The sequence below is a fragment of the Thamnophis elegans genome, chromosome 14 (genome assembly GCF_009769535.1).
Source record: "Thamnophis elegans isolate rThaEle1 chromosome 14, rThaEle1.pri, whole genome shotgun sequence".
NCBI classification, from domain to species: Eukaryota; Metazoa; Chordata; class Lepidosauria; order Squamata; family Colubridae; genus Thamnophis; species Thamnophis elegans.
The window spans coordinates 26,202,625-26,223,264 of record NC_045554.1 but is presented as its reverse complement, the minus strand read 5'-3'; the positions used below and the strand labels follow the sequence as shown (position 1 = coordinate 26,223,264).

The 20,640-nt window shown below is 43.7% G+C and overlaps 1 protein-coding gene across 1 annotated transcript in view; it reads left to right on the top strand.

The window, feature by feature from the left end:
* LOC116517902 (coiled-coil domain-containing protein 102A-like) overlaps positions 1-18,511 on the top strand; it is a 34,598-nt gene extending 16,087 nt beyond the window's left edge. Inside the window, 6 exon segments of the mRNA XM_032231087.1 lie at positions 1,542-1,547; positions 1,821-2,025; positions 6,399-6,569; positions 9,403-9,506; positions 18,386-18,408; positions 18,411-18,511. Coding sequence (XP_032086978.1) covers positions 1,542-1,547; positions 1,821-2,025; positions 6,399-6,569; positions 9,403-9,506; positions 18,386-18,408; positions 18,411-18,511 — 610 coding nt within the window.
* The last annotated feature ends 2,129 nt before the right edge of the window (positions 18,512-20,640 follow it).

The window sequence follows — 20,640 nt, the reverse complement described above, 5'->3', positions numbered from 1 at the left end:
TTCTTCCCAAAGTCTGTTAGATGTCGCCTCCTCTCGGTCTAGATCTATTCTTACCTCTGTAAAATGCATTCACAAGTAAGCCTTGCATGGGTGAAAATTGTTGTGTTTGCACCACAAAGCTAACAATTGTTAAATTAATTAAAATTAACCAAAGTTAGCATGTGCTGAGAATGTAGCTTTATCTTAGTTCAATACCCTGGTCCCAATATAAGCACAAATGTTATATCTATGCGGCCATTGTAGGCAGCCGTATGATTCATGCTATCTTGTAAGTGTTTATATATCAATATTTAGGCCATTGTTCCAATAAAGCGCAATATTTATTAGCTGGAGAAAGTCTGCTTTTCCTCCTGAATAAGCTGTTCAAAGTCAATCAGAATAGAACTGGAAGGGACCTTGGAGGTCTTCTAGTCCAACCCTTTGCTCAAGCAGGAGACCCTATAAAATTTGAGACATGGCCATCCAGTTTCTTCTTAAAAACCTCTTGTGTTGAAGCACCCACAACTTCTGAAGGCAACTTCTGTAGGCAACTTCTGTTGCTTTTCTTTTTTTATTATTATTAAAAAACTTATGCACATTGACAAAAACATACACAGCACTTACAAATAGCATCGGAACTACACATTCCTTCTTACAGCAGATATCTATTGGTGCATCTTTACAAACACTATTTCCCTCGCCGCAATACATTTTAGTTTTACACTTATCATCCTATTATTTCTTGCTCTTTTGCTTATTAGTTTATGTTTGGTTTTTGTATCAGACAATCTTTGTTGTTCTACTAATATAGAACTTTTCCTACTTTTATAAATCCTACTTTTCGTACATTCTTATTGCTAATTCCTACTTCTTCTATAATGCCCAAATTCTTATTTCCTGTTGTTTCCTATCTGTTGGTTTTCTAATCAGCCAAGGCTGGATAGAAGTACAGTATGCTTGAAAATCATACCATAGCTTTCCTCAAACAACTCCATTGTGATTGTGAACGCAAGTATTGTTTGAGAGCATACCCAAATGATATTCAACTAATTCAGAACAGAATGGAGCTGGAAGGGACCTTGGGGTCTTCTAGTCCAACCGCCTGCTCAAGCAGGAGATCCTACACCATTTCAGATAAGAGACTTCCTAGTCCCTTCTTAAAAACCTCCAAAGATAGGGTGCTCACGATTCTGGTGGCAAGCTGTTCCACTGGTTAATTGTCCTCACTGTTAGGAAGTTTCTCCTTAATTCCAGGTTGCTTTTCTCCTTGATTAGTTTCCATCCATTGTTTCTTGTCTTGCCTTTTGGTGCTTTAGAAAACAAATTGACCCCCCCCCCCCCGGCTCTTTGTGGCAGCCCATCAAATACTGGAAGACTGCTATCATGTCCCCCCTAGTCTGTAGGACTCAGAAATCCATCAGAGCAGGTGTCCAATGTCTGTCTGCCTCCGGAGAGTTTATTTGGCTTTTATACAGTTTCAACCAGCAAAGCAAGAGCCTAGGTAGCCACAGCATTGTTATTGGCGTCTTCTCCTTGTCAGTCTCTAAGACCATCCCAGCCAGGGTAGAGTCTCATAACACAATCGTTCCTGGTAGGGCCTAGTTCTACTAATTAGGTGAGCTCATAGACAGTTGAGGTCATCAGTTACTAAGGCACATGGCAGTTTGCTGCTCATGCCTGTACGTAACCTTTGTATAACCTCTACACTAGTCTTTCTTTTCTCTAGACTGGCCATAGCTCTCTCCCATGACAGCAGGTCACTTTGTGCTCCAGTGTGTGACAAGGAGCCCCACAGTCACGTTGACCTCACAACCACACACCTCTTTCTTCCCATGCCAAAGGAGTCTCCAGGCTGAGAACGCAGCCGAATGGGGCAAGCGAGAACGGCTGGAAACAGAGAAGCTGAATCTGGAACGGGAGAATAAGAAGCTGAAGGCCCAAATCGAAGATCTGGAAGAAATCCTGGCTCGGAAGCGGAGACAAACCACCTGCGCTCTTGACACGGATTTCAAGACCATCCAAACGGAGCTGTTTGAGAAGAATAAGGTAATTGGGGCTCCAGTTTTGGTGGGGGGGAAACCCCCTCTGCTCTGGAACTATGACTTGCGGGGTGGGGGTGGGGATGCTTGCAACTCTTCTGGGCCAAGAACCTCATTTGGATTCTGGTTAGTGTACAGGTAGTCCTCGGTTTATAACAGCTCATTTAGTGTCTGTCAAAGTTACAACGGCACTGAAAACGTTTTTCACACTCATGACTTTTGCGACATTCCCACATGGTCACGTGATCAAAATTCAGAGGCTTGGAAACTGGCATGTACTTATGACAGTTGCGGTGTCCCCGAGGGTCACGTGATCCGCTTTTGCGACCTTCGGACGAGCAAAGTCAACGGGGAAGCCAGATTCACTTAACAACCATGTTCCTAACTTAACAATTGCAGCGATTCACTTAACAGTTGTGGCAAGAAAAGTCATAAAATGGGGCAAAATCCACTTCACAAATGTCTCACCACACAGAAAATTTGGGCTCAGTTTTGGTCATACATCAAGGACTACGTGTATATTGGCATTGGGGGAGGGGGCAGCCTCCTCAGAGTAGTGGGGAAAATGCTCCATGAATTTACTTTATACACATATAATTTAAATTAAGTTAAATGCTGTTAATATAACCCCCGGTTGCTTGAGTCCCACGTATTTCTGTAGGATCTTGAAACAATACATTGCATAAGTTCCCAAGGCTATTGATTAATCACAGTTTGGTACTATTACAGTTGGGTGTGCAGTCAGCCAGATGTTTAGAGTGGGCTTGGCATTTTCATCCACCTACTGACTCCTTTCCAAGGACTTGAGATAGGTAGATGTAGTTTTGGAGGGTAGAGGTGATTAGAGGACTGGAGGCTAAAACGTAAGATGAACAATTGCAGGAACTGGGAATGGCTAGTCTAGAGCAGAGAAGGACCAGGGAAGACATGATAGCAGTCTTCCAATACTTGAAGGCTGCCCCAGAGAGAGGGATGGGGGGGGGGGAGAAGCTATTTTCCAAGGCCAGACAAGGAACAATGGATGGAAACTGATCAAGGAGAGATTCAACCTGGAAATAAGGAGGAATTTCCTGACAGTGAGAAAAATCAACCCATGGAACAGAAGTTGTGGAGCTTCATCACCGAAAGTTTTTAAGAAGACTGGACTGCCATCTGTCAGAAATGGTGTAGGATCTAATGCTTGGGGGGGGGGGTTGGACTAGATGACCTACAAGGTCCCTTCCAACTCTGTTAATCTGTTAAAGAGGTATGACGCTACCTTTGCAATTGTGAAGGTGGTGAACTTGTGAATGTCGATCATGTTCAAATTGTGCTCACAATGTTTTGGGATTGCACCTAACGTGCCTAGTATATGGTTGATTGCACAGTCATCCAGAAGTTTGGACTGGATTTGGCCTTTTTATTCGTCTATTGAGTCCTGCTCAAGATCCTGGGATATTCAGATGTTGTTGTTTGATGGCGTTCAAGGTCTCATCACAGGATGTGAGCTGTTCCCAGCAAGATGCCTTTTGCAATTGACTGATGGAATTTTGTCAAGAGGAGGAGGAGGAGGAACTGTCTCATCCCCAGGAGAAGGGAAAAGAGGAGAGAGGAGGAGGAGGAGGAGGAGGAGGAGGAAACTGTCTCATTCCCCAGGAGAAGGGAAAAGAGGAAGAAGAGGAGGAGGAGAAGGAGGGGGTAGAGGAGGAAGAGGAGGAGGAAGAAGAAAAGGAGGAAGAGGAGGAGAGGAAGAGGAGGAGGAGGAGGAAGAAGAAGAAAAGAAGAAAAGAAGAAGAAGAAGAAGAAGAAATGTCTCATCCCCAGGAGAAGGGAAAAGAGGAGGAGGAGGAGGAGGAGGAGGAGAGAGGAGGAGGAGAAGAAGAAGAAGAAGAAGAAGAAGAAGAAGGAAGAAGAAAGAAGAAGAAGAAGAAGAAGAAGAAGAAGAACAACAACAACAACCTTTTAAGTTATAAATAATTCTGTAATCATAGCAAAGAACTTTTGTTATTGGGCTGATATAGGTTTTAAAAAAAGGAAAAATCCATCAAAGTCAGAATCAGCTCCTGATTACATGGTCATATAGTTTCTTGGCCATAACACAGAAGCAGTTTCTGCCTTTTCTTCTCCCAGTTTCTGACTTCCCAGTCCCCCCCCCCCACTCCTAATTATGAGGACCACAAGTCATAAGTGCATTTATTCCCTTTCAGGCAAAAAAATATCTATAGTGGGTTTCCATTCAGCAATAAACGTAATTGTCTTTTCTCTAATCAATCAAGTCAATTTGGCCATCTCTGAAAGTTGTGTTATCTTCACCAACCATCCCTCCATTTGAGGGTAAAATGTCCCCCCCCAAAAAAAAAATACAGTAATTTTTTTAAGGGTTTGAAAGAATATAAATGGAAAAAACCTCATTTAGAAGTGGATGATACACAGAAATGCATGTTTAATTCTCACCAGGAGGGGCAGTCAAACCTTACTATTATGGAAAAGGTTTTTTCCCCCCAATTCCTGTGTCTTGAGAAAGCAGGCTTATTTGTGGTACAGTGGATGCTGTTCAGCACCACGCCCAATCCAGTGAAATGGCACAAGTGCTTCTTCAAAAGGCAACTGGACTGTTTTGATATTGATTGCGCATTGCTGATTTCCTGATTGCTTATTTACCCTATGACTATCATTAAGCGATGATTCTTGACGAATGTATCTTGTCTTTTTATGTACATTGAGAGCATCTGCACCAAAGACAAATTCCTTGTGTGTCCAGTCACACTTGGCCAATAAAGAATTCTATTCCATTCTACTTACTTCTATTCTATTCTATTTTATTCTATTCTGTTCCTCCTCCTCATTCCATTCCATTCTATTTTATTCTATCCTATTCTATTCCTATTCCATTACATTTCATTCTATTCTATTCTTTCCTATTCTATTCCTCTTCCTCATTCCATTCCATTCTATTATTCTTTTCTATTCTATTCTATTTCTATTCTTATTCCTCATTCCATTCTATTCTCTATTCTATTCTATCTTTTCTATTCCTATTCCATTCCATTCCTTTCTATTCCATTCCATTCTATTCTGTTCTTTCTATTCTTTCCTATTCTATCTATTCTATTCCTCTTCCTCATTCCATTCCATTCTCTATTCTATTCTATTCTATTCTATCCTATCCTATCTATTCCTATTCCATTCCATTCCTTTCTATTCCATTTCATTCATCTATTCTTTCTATTCTTTCCTATTCTTTTCTATTCTATTCCTCTTCCTCATTCCATTTCATTCCATTCTATTATTCTATCCTATTCCTATTCTTTCCTATTCTTTTCTTTCTATTCCTCTTCCTCATTCCATTCCATTCTATTATTCTATCCTATTCCTATTCTTTTCTATTCTATTCCTACTCCTCATTCCATTCCGTTCCGTTCTATTCCTATTCTCTTCCTATTCTACTTTATTCTATTATTTTTCCTTGAGGAAGGAGAAGAAAACATTTCGCTTCTCATCCAAGAAGCTTCATCAATTGTGACTTGGATGGTGGGGGATGGAAGGATAGATTCTGACCATAGGTTCTGAGGCAGGATTCAATCTGGGTCCGTCCCCAGCACCAGAGGTTTAGTGGTCCTAGGAAGAATGATCCTCATTCAACGCTTCCTGTACAGCTAGCCCTCGACTTACAATCCCAACTGCCCTTAACTGCTGTTGCTAAGCAAGACATTTCTTGAGTTTTGCCCCATTTTATGACTTTCCTTGCCACAGTTGTTGAGTGAATCACTGTAGTTGTTAGCAACACGGTTGTTAAGTGAATCTTGCTTCCCCCTTGGACTTTGTTTGTCAGAAGGTCACAAAAGGGGATGATCCCATGACCTTGGGACACGCCAACCGTCATAAGTACGAACCATTTGCCAAGTGACTGAATTGATCACATGGCCATGGAGATGCAGCAAGGGTCATAAGTGTGAAAAACGGTCGTAAGTCACTCTTTTCAGTGCCGTTGCAGCCTTGAACGGTCACTAAACAACTGTAAGTCGAGGTCTGCCTGTCGTCATCAGAAGTCAAGCTTATCAGTTTAAGACAGTGTTTCTCAACCTAGGCAACTTGAAGATGTCCGGACTTCAACTCCAAGAATTCCCCAGCCAGCATTCGCTGGCTGGGGAATTCTGGGAGTTGAAGTCCGGACATCTTCAAGTGGCCAAGGTTGAGAAACATTGCTTTAAGAGCTTCTTTCTTTTATCCCAATTTTGGGATGGGTTGACCAATCAGAAGAGGATGTTTCTCCATAAAGGAAGAATCTTCCTCCTGTTAGGTTGCATTCCAGGCAGACCTTCTCCCTCGATGGGGGGAGGGTGGGACAAAGAAAGTCATCCCTCGCCCCTCCCCAGTCCAAGCTGGTCTTCTGTCCTTCAGGAGTTGGCTGACCTGAAGCACGTCCATGCCAAACTGAAGAAGCAGCACCAGGAGAAGATGGCCGAACTGGGCCACACCACTCGCCGAGTGGAGCAGCACGAGGGAGAAGTGAAGAAGTTACGCTTGCGGGTGGAGGAACTCAAGAAGGAGCTGGCTCAAGCGGAGGATGAGGTGAGTTGCCTTCTGCTGACTTTGCAACGTTGACTTTAAAGGTAAAGTGCTAGTTGTTCCTGACTCTAGGGGGCGGTGCTCATCTCCATTTCAAAGCTGAAGAGCCAGCGCTGTCCAAAGATCTCCATGGTCATGTGGCCGGCATGACTAAACACCAAAGGAGCACGGAACGCTGTTACTTTCCCACCAAAGGTGGTTCCTATTTTTCTACTTGCATTTTTGCATGCTTTCAAATTGCTAGGTTGGCAGAAGCTGGGAGAAGTAACGAGAGCTCACTCCATTATATGGCTCCAGGGATTTGAACCGCCAAACTGCCGACCTTTCTGATCGACAAGCTCGGCATCTTAGCCACTGAGCCATCGCGTCCCATGTAACTATCTGTAGTTAGCCTGGCCCTAAAAGATGGTATGACTTAATCTTAACCTCTTAATACTTTTTTGCTGTTTATTGTTTTCCCCTTAATATAAATCAGGAAGGCAAATGTTTGCTCCAGACACTGTTAGCCAGATATAGAAGCCAATGAAATACAGCTATATGAATGGTGTAATACGGTACATTATATCTATCTCAGGGTTAATTTTACCAAGCTCTGCTCATTATTGCTAAGGAAGACCCATTAAGTTCCATCTTCAGCTACGATGGAGGAGAAAATGCATTTTTTATTCAGATTACATCTCCTCTTTGGCCCCTGAATAGCCTTGTTGTGCCCAATACCGAATGCGCTTGGGGTTGAGCTCATTTTAATTGGCTTCTATTGATTCCGTGGAAATGCTTTGTCTTCTGTCTTTTTATGTCATTTGCTGACGTCTAAGTACCGTATTACACCATTCATATTTTGGCTTCTGGAATCACCATTTGAGATTTAAGACCGGACACGCACATTGAAGAATGACTGATAGATCGAATCGTCATAAATCCCATTGATTTCAAAAGGACCAACCCTCCTGGGGGTTTAATGATTGTCATGCACAAATTCTCTAGATGGTTCCGCTGGAGATGGGAGAGCATGCAGACAGCATGTAAAAGGCTCCTAGCTAAAATTTCCTCCTAACATCAGCAAAGAGGTTGAGACTCTGGAAAGAGTGCAGAGAAGAGCAACAAAAATGATTAGGGGCTGGAGGCTAAAACATAAGAGGAACTGTTGCAGGAACTGGGCTGGCTAGTCTAGTGAAGAGAAGGACCCAGGGAGACAGGATAGCGGTCTTCCAATATTTGAGGGGCCGGAACAGAGAGGAGGGGGTCAAGCTATTTTCCACAGCACCCGAAGGTCAGACAAGGAATAATGGATGGAAACTGACAAGGAGAGATTCAACCTGGAAATAAGAAGGAACTTTCTGACAGTGGGAACAATCAACCCACGGAACAGAAGTTATCTTTGGAAGTTGTGGGAGCTTCTTCACTGGATGTTTTCAAAAGAGATTGGACAGCAACTTGTCTCAAATTGTACAGGGTCACCTGCTTGAAGACTAGAAAACCTCCAGGGTCCCTTCCAGCTCTGTTATTCTGTTAGTTCAATCAATGTCTCCTATTCATCCATGTTTGGGAAGCGATTTCTTGGAACTTCCCGGAGTGCTCCCAAGCCAGTGGGGAAAAAAGACAAAACAGACTCAGGATCCAATTTTGTCTGAGACAGTTTCATCTAAGAGTGATAAAAAAGAGGCATAAAATTGGACAAGAAGTGCCGGTTTCCATTACTGGCTGACTTAAGATCTGTGCAGCCATTTATTTCCAGTGACCTTGTACTGATCAGGCAAATGGAGCCCTCAGTATTTCAATCCCCTTTTTATTGGACCTGCAAGAATAAAGACGGAGGAAGTCAAGGTTGAAGAAGAGGCCAGCCCCCCCACACAACACACTTTCTGTGGATGGGGCTCAGTTCCATAAGCCTATTGCAAGATACAGGTAGCCCCAGACTGCAACAGTTCATTTAGTGACCGTTCAAAGATGCGACGGCAGCAGGGAAAAAATTAATACCGGGTTTTTCCACAACTTTTACCAACTGCCTCCCCAGGTCTCGAGTTCAAAATTCAGATGCTTTGGCAGCTGACTCACTAGTTATGACGGTTGCAGTGGATCCCGTTTTTGCAACCTTCTGATAAGCAAAGTAATGGGGAAGCTACTGTAGATGCATTTAACAACCTTGTTGCTCGTTGAACAGCTACAGTGAGTCACTTACTAACAACTGTGTCCGAAAGGTCTCAATGGGACAAAATTCAGAAAAACATTCACAAAACTAGTTGTGGCCGTAACTCGTGGACTACCTGTAATGTCTCCTTATTTCCAGGTTGAATCTCTCCTTTGCAATTTCCAGCCATTATTGGCCTTCGTACCTTTGGAAATAGCTTGACCTCTTCCCTCTCTGTGGCAGCCCCTCAAATATAGACAATTGCTATCTGTCTCCCCTGGTCCTTCTCTTCCCTAGACTAGCCAATGTCCGTTCCAGCACCATTCATCGTATGTTTTAGCCTCCAGTCCCCTCATCATCCTGGTTGCTCTTCTCTGCACCTTTCTAGAGTCTCAATGGCTTTTTTATGGTGTGGTGACCAAAACGGATGCAGGATTCTAGGTTGGTCTTACTAAGGCTTTATAGAGTGGTAGTAGTACCTCCTTTGATCTTGATTGGTATCCCTCTGTTAATGCAGTTTAGGAGTGGTTGGCTTTTTTGGCTGCCCCCACAAACTATTGGCTCCTATTTTAGCTGGTTGTCCCCCAAGACTCCAAGATTCCTCTCCCAGTTGCTGCTATTAAGCCTGGTTTCACCCAGTCCTCTATGTATACATAAATATCACATACATGTACATACATAAATGCGGTGGTCCTCTGCCCCTTGCAGCTCGATGAGGCTCATAACCAAGCCCGCAAATTGCAGAGGTCGCTGGATGAGCAGACGGAACAGAGTGAAAATCTCCAAGTGCAGCTGGAACACCTGCAATCCAGGTAGGGGGGAAGAAGTAAGAGACCTCTACTCGTCCTACAAACAGAGAGATGGAGAGTGTGAGAAGGACACAGGTAATCCTCGACTTATGACCGTAATTGAGCCAACTATAGCAGTCGTTAAGCAAACGTGGAGGTCCTTAAGCAATCTGTTTTACCCAATGGTGGTTTTTTTTTTGCCAGAAACAAGAATTAAGCCTGGGAGGCAGCAAAAAAAAAACAACCATCATAAGAGCTGGAAGCTGCCAATCCAAAATTCAGTCATGTGACTGAGGAAGCCGTTGTAATTTCAAATTGGATCGCAAGAAGCGTTTGGGGGAGGGGGGGTCTGTCATAAGTTTAAATGCTTGCTGAGTGGCCGGTCATACGTGAAGAACCATCTGCATCTCTCAGAAAATCTGATGATTCCCTCCCCCGCCTTTTCTACTTTTACACTTGATGAGGTTCCAATCAAGTTTCTAGTTCCTCTTGTTTAGGAGAAATACTTGAAGATAATTTGGTGTGGAATTTTTACATGTATATAGAAATGGCTTTAATACCCAAATACTCATCTGTACTTCTGCTATTCACCTCTAGCAAAAGAGGCTTGGCCATAAAAAAATATTAAAAACTGCAACATGTATTTCACACCTAAGACAAAAATGAGATGAGGGTATACATTGCAGGTAGCAAGGACCTTTTAAAATAACTTCTCAGTTACCTGGAGTGGGAATCTCTTACGATTCATGCCCCTTATTTCATTTTCTACTTCAACTCGTCCACGTATGAGGGGTTGCAATAATTCTGTTTTTGTTCTTTTTGGAAGTTGGAAACTAGGAGATCATTACAAAAACTGGCTGGTTAGGGTGCATTTGTTGACAAGGTTAACAGATCCAGCTGACCTGTTTTCATGTCAGAATCACCATGGGATCCTTTTTGATGATCTCCGCTTGTGATTCTTCAGGGCCGAACCTCACCCACACCTGACCACACTTGTCGCCTATAGGTATATTCAGATGCACAAGTCCCTCTCGTGGCGTGCAAGGGGGGTCATCCTTTGGGTAAAACGTGCTTTGCTAAGGTCTTCAGTGTGGCCTAGAACCGGGGTGGCTAACCTTTTTCTTCCTCACATGCCAAAAAATCATGTACCGTATTTTTCGGACTATAAGACGCACTGGAGTATAAGACGCACCAAGATTTTGAAGAGGTAAATTTTTTTATAAAAAGCTTTTTCCCTCCCCAGCCCCCAGGAGCACTCTGCAAAGAATTCATTTGTGCAAAATGGGGCTGCAGAGAGTTTGGGAGGCCTGCAGAGTTCTCCTGGGGGCTTGGAGGGCAAAAAAAAACCCTCATTTGTGTGAAAAACTGGGCCCATTGTTCACATCATTTGTTCCCGTCCTCAGCCCCAGAGCACTTGCAGGCCGCCCAAACCCTCTGCACGTGTGTCATTTTTGCGAAAAACAGGATGCATGTCACAGGGTTTTGCGGTATTAAGTGTATAAAGACGCACCCAGATGTTTCAACTCCTCACTTTTTTGATGGAGCCAAAGGTACGTCTTATTCTCTGAAAATAACAGTACCTCTCACCCTCTTCTACAGGCAAAACATCAATAGGAATGTGAGTAGCGTTGCTGGGGTTCACATTTGGGTGACCACGCGGGTTGCACCTTCCACACATTGCGGCCCGGCCCTCAAAAACATGGCTAAATAGGACAGTCAGAGAGCCAGTCTGAACCAACTGAATGCAAACCTCCTGGATGTGAGCCAGATCTTCTAGCCTCTTGCTGCTCCGCAAATGCAGATAAACACTGATTTATCCCAATCTAAAACTCTTCCCCTTTGCTCCTTGAAGGAGAAAAAATCAGGCTGAAAAAGACTCCTGTCATCAGGTTTTCCTTTATGGAACAACATAACAGGGCTGGTATCCTGGCCTCCATTTCTAGGCACAGCTTCCTGGTTCCAACACCACCATCTCCTCCTCCTCCTCCTCCTCCTCCTCCTCCTCCTCCTCCCTCTTGTTCTTCCACTTTTAAAATATTTATTGCTCTCTGTTCTCGGCTTCCAATTTTGTTCCCTTCTCAGGAACTCCAAACCAATTAAAAGAAAAACCTTCTCCCCGAAAACTCCTGTAATTTGTTAGCTGAACACAACATGCAAATTGGCTGCGGCTATAATTAGAGAGGAGAGGAAGGAGAGGGGAGGGTTGCTCTGAAGAGTGACGGTTGGGCAAAAGAGGGCATCTTGGCAAGAAGCTCCCATAGGGCCTCGAGAGAGACCCAGCCAGGTGGGACCATGGTCTCCTGGATCGCGTGGGAGTGGTGGGGGAGAAGAGAAGCCGTCTTCCAGGAGAGAAAGGGGGTCAGAAGGAAGCGTGCTGGATCAGCAGGCCATTTTTTCTCTTTCCCAAATTTAATATTTTTTAATGTATAATATATCAAAAAAGATAAGGAAAGATGGGAAATTAAGAGAGGGAAAAGGGAACAGGAAAGGAGGTGTAAAATACAAGGGGTAAGAGAAAAAGAAAAGAAAAGGGAGGCATTGACTTTCAAACTCTTCCAAGCACAGTACAAGATAAACACACTCCAAGTTCCACCTTTGTCTTTACATCTATCTATCTATCTATCTATCTATCTATCTATCTATCTATCTATCTATCTATATAGATAGATATAGATATATAGATATAGATAGATAGATAGATATATAGAAAGATAGATATATAGATATATAGATATATAGATATATAAAATAAAAGGCAATACCACTCACAAAATCTCCAGAACCGTAAAGCCTACAAACTTGAAATTTGGCCACTTTTGTTCCTCTTGGCTTCTAGGTGCTACCCTAAGAAAGGATTGCCAAAATGACCATCAGATCATTAGTATTTCTTGTACAGTAAATAGCATGCTCCAATGTAAGGAGTTCTACTCCCCCTCCCACCTGAAAAGAACTCTGTTCCAACTGCCAGTTGCCTTATATTAAACACACTCTGATGCTAAGGAGGTAAGACATTCTACTCCCCCTCCCCACCTGAAAAGAACTCTGTTCCAACTGCCAGTTGCCTCACATTCCGTTACCATCAGTTCAAACTGGCAGACATCCCACTCCTTCACTTAGGAGCGGTCTGGGGCTCCTTACAGTACTAAACATCAGAACCTCACCACAATGTCTATGACTTCCACCTATGGAACTGCTTCCGGTACTCAAGGCAGCGGAGCAATATCCCTTATGTGCTTCAATCACCGACCACCACTGAGCAACGGATGTGAACCAAATTTCTCTCTGCGTAGCCTGATCACATAGTTTCGTCATGAAGCACGGTCTCCAGCTAGTATTAATATATAACTAGCCATTTCTATAAACACCAAATCTTTCTAATCAACAAAACCAAATCAAGTTTCATTTTTTTCCCTTCACGAGCACAAATTCCAGAAGTGATATCCAAATCTTGAAGGACACCATCAGAGAAGAGGAACATTCTGGCTTTTCCCGTGTGCTGGGGGAGAGCAAATCAACCAGGGGAGAGCTAAACCTTTTTCCTTCTTTTGACCTATTCGTGCTGATCACCCAGATGCTTCAGCAAATGCTCGTTACGTTCAGCAGTTATCATAATAAGAGAAAGGGAGGGGGGAGTGCATTCCACGCCTACTGTCAGCTGAAGTCGGATCTCAGATTACTACAGCAGGCTTGGGAGGGGTGCACCTCATTGGGAATGTGATTTATGACACAGACTGAGGGGAGGGAAGGAACAAAGTTAAAGTTCAGATATATCTCTAACAAAGCTTAGACCTGACTGCGAAAAGATCTTGCCTATGGTGTTCCTAATAAATGACTAGTTTTATATTGAAACTTAACTCGATACTCATGAATCAATTAGGGCATTTTAGGAAACCTTACAGCTACTTTTCTTCCTCCATGGCTGCATATTCAGCGGCAGCAGATTCATAATATCTACCTAGCTATTTATCTGAGCAAGCAATTAAAAGCACTGGATTAGAAAACTGGGAGACATTGAGTTCTAGTCCTGCCTGAGGTACCTCCCAGCTGGGGGATTTTAGGCTAGTCCCCATCTCTTAGCCCTAGGAAGAAAGGTCAGGGCATGCTACTTCCAAAACCTGGCCAAGAACAGGGACTTCAGCTCCCATAGTTAATATGTCTTCCAGCTCTATTCTGAATTAAGCAGAAATTTCCTGACAGTGAAGACAATTAACCAGTGGAACAGCTTGCCACCATAATGTGTGTGGGCTTCACCACTTGGAGTCTTTTAAGAAGAAACTGGGCAGCCAACTGTCTGAAATGGTATAAAGTCTCCTGTTTGATCAAGGGGTCAGACTAGAAGTCCTCCAAGATCCCTTCCAGCTCTATTATTTGGAATAGAGTGGAATGCAGTGCAATGGGTAGGGTAGGGTAGGATAGGGGAATGAATAGAATAGCATAGAATAGAGAAGAGAGAATAGAATAGTTTATAAGAGAATAGAATAGAGAAGAGAAGAGAGAATAGATAGTTGAGAAGAGAGGAGAGAGAATAGTTTATAAGAGAAAAGAAGAGAATAGAATAGTTTGGAAGAGAATAGAATAGAGGAGAGAAGAGAAGAGAATAGTTTAGAAGAGAGAAGAGAGTAGAAGAGAATAGAATAGAGAAGAAAATAGTTGAGAAGAGAAGAGAGAAGAGAAGAAGAAGAGAATAGTTTAGAAGAGAAGAGAATAGCTTTGATGAAGAGAGAAGAGAACAGTAGAGAAGAGGGAAGAGAAGAGAGAATAGAATAGAATATTGGAATGAAGAATCAAATGCAACAGAATAGAATAGAAGCTGGAAGGGACCATGGAGGTCTTCTAGTCCAGCCCCCTGCTCAAGCAGGAGAACCTATACCATCTCACATGTGGGGGCCTTTTTTAACCACTACCCCCACCCCATCTCTGCAGCCACCTTGCTTGTGGGGACTCTTGGGTGTGCTGCTCTTTTGTTGAAGTTCACAACAAAATGCACACACCCCCCTCTTGTGCCTGGAGAGGCTAGAGAACGTTGTATCTGAAGGACTCACAACCCAGGAAAAGAGAGAAAAGGGCCAGCGTGGAAGAGGCAGGTTGGAGAAGGGCCCGCTCTGAGCAAAGTGCCTTTAAGAGATACTTTAATTTTATGGCCTTTTAGAAAGGTTTTTTTTTTTAATTTGGATGTGTGCTTCTCTAGCAATAAAACACCGAAATGTCTGTCAGACAGATCGATTCTGCTCCACCGAAAAGACCAGGCAGCTGCTTCTATCTCTTCCCTCTCTCTCTTTTTTCTTTCTTGCAAAGAAAAGAGAGGGGAGGAGGAGGAGAGGGAGGGAGATGATTTTATCTTCTTGTTTTATTGGGGAGGCCGCCATTAAATCAAAGGAGAATAATGGAGCCTTCCCCGGCTCCCCCCTCCGAAGCGATCCCACCCACCCACCCCCACCTTAAATAATGCATGCTTCTTCCAGGAAGAAGCAGCTGAAGTCAGGTAGCTGCGCGAGAGAATGCAAGGCGAGGGTCTCTCTCCATTCAGGCTTTGTGGCTTTGGATTGGAAACCCCGCACATAAATTTTCTCCGGGGGAAACGTAGAAGACCAGGCAGCTCACAATGCTTGAGAATGCCCAGTGGAGGAGGCCAGCCGGAGAGAGGCCTGGAGACTGAAACATATGAAGAACGGCTGCAGGAATCGGCTATGGCTAGTCTAGAGGAAAGAAGGATTTAGTGGGGACAGGATAGCAGGAATCCAGTGTTTGAGGGGCTGCTACAACGAAGAGGGTGAAATTGTTTTTCAAGGCGCCAGAGAGCAGGGCAGGGAGCAACGGATGGAAACTAATCCAGGAGAGAAGCAACCTCGAATTAAGGAGAAGCTTCCTAACAGTGAGAACAATTAACCAGTGGAAGTCATAGTAGCTCCATCACTGGAGGTTTTTTTTAAGAAGAGACAATTGGACAGCCAATTGTCTGGAATGGTACAGGGTCTCCTGCTTGAGCAGACAGTAGGAGGAGGAGGAAGGAGGAGGAGGAGGAGGAGAAGAAGCTGGAAGGGACCTTGGAGGACTTCTACTCCATCCCCCTGCTGAAGCAGAAGAACCTATAAGACCTCCAAGGCCCCTTCCAGCTCTATTCCGAATTTGAAGGCTGCCTGCAAGCTTTAAAACCCAGATTCTCAATTTGAGAACGTGGGAGGAACATTGAATAGTTCTGGATAGGTATTTATCGCGGCTGTGTCCCCAGCCCGAGGCCCGTGATTAAAAGGGAAGCTAGGAATGGCCGCCTGTTCTTGAACCTTGAGTCTAGCTCTTAAATGTTTCAGTATCCCGTTGGCATCTTCTGTCTTTGGATTGACTTTGTAGAACAGCCCTCAGGGGCTGAAGCAGCTTGACCTACTTTTTGGGGGGTGGGGGAGGTCTTTGCATCTTCCTCCGTTTTCGTTTAGCAAACAACTTGCTTGCTAACAAGGCCTGGAGAATTCAGAAGCTCACCCTTATCCCCATTCGACATCTTTTCCCTTGCTTCCTAATTGTGTTGCCTCCAAGCCACACACGTACATTAAATGGCTGCAAGTATCTGCGATCAGGGGAGCATTAGACTTTTATTTATAAACTAGCTGGATACCCGTGCTTCATGACGAAACTATGTGATCGGGCAATGCAGGAGAAATCCAGCTCACTCTAGTTCAATCTGTTGGTTCAGTGGTGGTTGGTGATTGAAACACATAAGGGAATATCGCTCCCACCCAGAGGTCGGTTCCTACCAGTTTGGAGTGGTTTGGTCAAACCGGTAGTGGTATGCTGGCCTGGGTCACAGAACCAGTAGCGACCCAGGCTGGCCACACCTCCGAACCAGTTCCCCAGTCACTGCCATTGCCACCACCATCTTTTTTGGGAGTTCTGCGCATGCGCAAAACAATTTCCATTGAACTGTGTATGCGCGAACCAGCAGTAACTCTGGCTCCCACTGCCTTGAGTCCGGAAGCAGTTCCATAGGTGGAAGGCATAGACATTTTGGTGAGGTACATTTAGTACTATAAAGACTGTTCCTGAGTGAAGGAGTGGAACGTCTGCCAGTTTGAACTGAGGTAATGGAATGTGAGGCAACTGGCAGTTGGAACAGAGTTCTTTTCAGGTGGGGAGGGGGAGTGGAACGTCTAACTCCATAGCATCAGAGCGTGTTAATATAAAGCAACTAGCAGTTGGAACAGTGTTCTTTTCAGGTGGGGAGGGGAGTAGAACTCCTTAGCATCAGAGCGTGCTAATTTCTGTATGAGAAATACTAATGATCTGATGGTCATTTTGAAAAATCCTTTCTTAGCGGGCACCTAGAAGCCAAGAGGAACATACATGCCAAATTTCAAGTTTGTAGTCTTTATGGTTCTGGAGATTTCGTGATGAGTGAGCGGTATTTGTCTTTTATATATATATAGATAACCAACATCCAGGGAGAGGTAAATCCTTCCATCAACCAACGCTCCTCCTATCCCTTTCCTTGAAGGCACCAGCGAATGACATTCCATTGTCAGCCTAATGGATTCAGGGAAAAGTTTTAATTTAATCGAAATTGTGTGTGCTACTGAAAACATTGGAGTGTGGGGCAATTGTACAGATGCAACTTTATCAGCCAGTTACACTCTCTTTTTAAAAAATAGTATTTATTACATTTTCCAACATTTAAAAGACAAACACAAAACACAAATTTATACTTGTAACAGCTTTTCCATATCGCTATCCATATTTTTTGTAACAATCCTATTTACAAAAATTATTTCTATATTGTTATCCTAAGTTATATCCTTATTTAAATACTCTCTATACACTATATATTATCCTTTATGCCTTAAGTTTTACGTTTACTCTCAAGCCATCTTCGATGGGAAAATGGAGAAAAAATGGCAATACATAACATTACACATATTAACCATAAGTAGAAGCGTCTTAGCACAGAACTGGAAACAAGCAGATACCCACCAGACCCAATTATTATAAGAAGGAAAATCTATGAACATGCAGAAATGGATAGACTGTCTATGGAAATGAAGGAGAGGGAAGAAACCGAGTATTATCAAATTTGGAATCAATGGTACTCCTAGCTTGACAGTTACACCCTCTTAATTGGATAATGTTTAAATATAAAGGAATAGTTTTGGAAGCAAGTGGGTCCAGATCTATTATATCTTTGCAATCTTTTCATGGGAAAGACCTTTTTTTCTTTTCAAGCATTTAAAGCAAGGTTTCTCAACCTTGACAACTTGAAGATTCGTGGACTTCAATTCCCAGAATTCCCTAGGCAGCTCGGTTGAGACTGTGTTTACCCTTCTTTTTGTTTCTTCTTTGTACTGTTGTGAGCCACCTAGAGTTGCCCCCACAGTGACATAGGCAGCAGATAAAATTGACAAATAAATAAATACAGCAGAGGCATTGCAGGCCGTCCTTCTCTGTTTCCAGCAGCAGCCCCGTGGGCCAGATCTAAGTCCCCCCCTAGGCCGGCCCATGAGTCATGAGTTTGACACCCCTACCCTAGAATCAGAGCTGGGGAACCATGGGCCTTTATAAGTTGTGGACTTCAACTCCCAGAATTCCTGAGCCAGCAGCGGAATTCCACAAGTCATAAAAGGCCCATCGTTCCCAACCCTTGCCCTAGATCAGTCAAACTCGCGCCATCACATGACGTATTGGGACTTCCCCCCCCCCTTCTCTAAACCAGCAGGAGCGGAACCACACATGTGACACATCTGGCCTGCGGTCCACGAGTTTTGACACCCCTGCCCTAAATGAAGCTTTGGGTGATCCAAGATGGCTGTTCTTAAATATTTACTCCTTTTGGGGCACTTTGCTTTCCCATCTGCTACATGTAATCGTCGAAAGTAGATGTTAAAATATCTAAGGAGGCTTGTTCTTTATTCGTGGGACAGACTTCGCCGACAGCAGAACCTCCCTCTTTTGGGAAGATCCGTGGGTCACGCTTTGGTCCGGACGAGCCCGGAGATTGTACCAGCGACTTGGATGAAGACGAAGACTTGAAAATCCAAGTTCCGTAGCAGCTGGTGACCAACTCTGGAGTTACTGAAGGTTACATCTTGAAAGGAATCAGGAAGTTGTGGAGCTGAGCCCAGTGGCTCTTGCGGGAGATCGTTCCTTGTCCCACCTTAGAGCTTCTTCCTCCACCTGACTTGACAGATGATCAACGTGCTCTAGACAGAGGACATCAGCTGTCATGCGCTGGCTTCCTCAGAAGAAGATTCGTGGAGAAGTTCTGAGAAACTTTCTTGAAAGTCATACCCCCATTTCTCCTTTTTCTTCTCCTAGGTCAGCCCCAATCCATCAAACACCATTGAGACTAACAGGACAAAATACTATAAGCTTCCCAGAATCCAAAGAAATGGGAATCATCTCCTCCTGTCCTAGAGCGAACATGTTTAGCCACACCTCTTGCAGCCTTAATTTCTCTCCCACTTAAAGATTCTGCAAATGCTACTTTCCTTGAAGTTAGTTGTGTGCAATTCCAATTCTTCAGATCCATGATTTGGGGATGAGCTCACCTGAAACAGCAGGCCAAGGGGGGAATCAAAATGTGGGAGAGAACAAGGCAGGTTCTCTGTTACTAAAGATCCCACTGAGTCCCCCACCTCTTTCCCAAACCAACCACTTCAAAATCTTCTGACATACCGCCCCTCCATATCTCATGAGGTCTCAAGAGAAGGCAACGGAAGCACCAGAAAAGAGGTGGATTTTTCCATCTTGTTAGCCTACCTTATTATAAGTATGTGTAAATATATATGTTTGTATATGACTTTGAACTAGCCATGAAATTCCCGCCTGTCTACAGGAGAAAAGTTAAGAGTGAATTCTTGATATGGTATGTCTCAAAGATGCTTCTCTTTTCAAAAGACAAATGGACCTTTTTTTTTTTTTTTTTTGAGGAGGAGAAATTTTGCTTCTCATCCAAGAAGCTTCATCAGTTGTGTGATGATGAAGTCATCAAAGATGAAGCTTCTTGGATGAGACACAAAACAACTTCTCCTCCTCCTCCTCCTCCTCCTCCTCCTCCTCCTCTATTCCTTAAATCAACCAAGTCCTTAAATGAGGAGAAAGCCACAAGAGCAGCTCTCTTGGACCTGCTCTACCAAGGGATCCATTCCTGGATCTTCAGTAGATCTTTTCTGATCCATTCTGAGGACTGTTGGGTCTTGGCCACAGCACTTCTATTATACATTCTCTCACATGAGCAGCTACTCAGCAGATGGATTTCTAGATCTCTGGGCCTTAGACCTACGTCACCGCTACAAAGTGTGTGTCTGATTGTGGTACTGCCAGAGGAAGATGTTTATCATTTTTCTTCAGCCATCAGAGCGGCTGAATTCTCAAGATTTTTCATCCCAGCACTGGTAGGATTTAGCATTCTACCTGAACATAGGCCTTACTCACACTTTGCACTGTGCAATCATGGTTTCAAATACCCAATCTAGAGTTGGTTGGATTCACGTAGGCTAAGCCAACATTAAACCTCATTGTAGTTTGACATATTGGATGGAGCGAGCCCTTGTAGGGGGGTGGGGGGGGGCTCTCTTGCTAATTGGAGGTAGGTGTCCAGCCTTGACAACTTTAAGACCTGTGGAGCTCAACTTCCAAAACTCTGGCTGGTCAATTCTGAGGAACATTTCCAAGAAAGTGAAGCTCCCGGTAGAATGATTGCTACTTTTCCTTCTCCCACTTCCTGCTCTTCCCAAAGAATTCCATGTCCTTTGCCACCGCAAGCTCATTTCTTGAAATCTGGAGAGCTAAATAACTAGTTGGGAAATAACAGGACCACATTCATGATTTGTCTGTGTCGGTTGTGCTGTTTGGAGCAGTGTTTTTCAACCTGCCACTGGAAGAGGTGTCGACTTCAACTCCCAGAATTCCCCAGCCAGCTGGCTGGGGAATTCTGGGAGTTGAAGTGACACCTCTTCCAGTGCCCGAGGTTGAAAAACACCAAGTTAGAGATCTAGGAATCCTAGTTGCAACACAATCTAGGTTTGTTAGGTACGGAATACACAAAATCTGTTGTTGCTGATCTGATGCTCTTTCCGAAGGCAAACAAATGCGAGTGAAACTCCAGCATATGGAGGTCTCTCACAGGTACTGTTGACTTCACAAGCAAAGAAATGGTTTGTTCAACTTTCTTTTT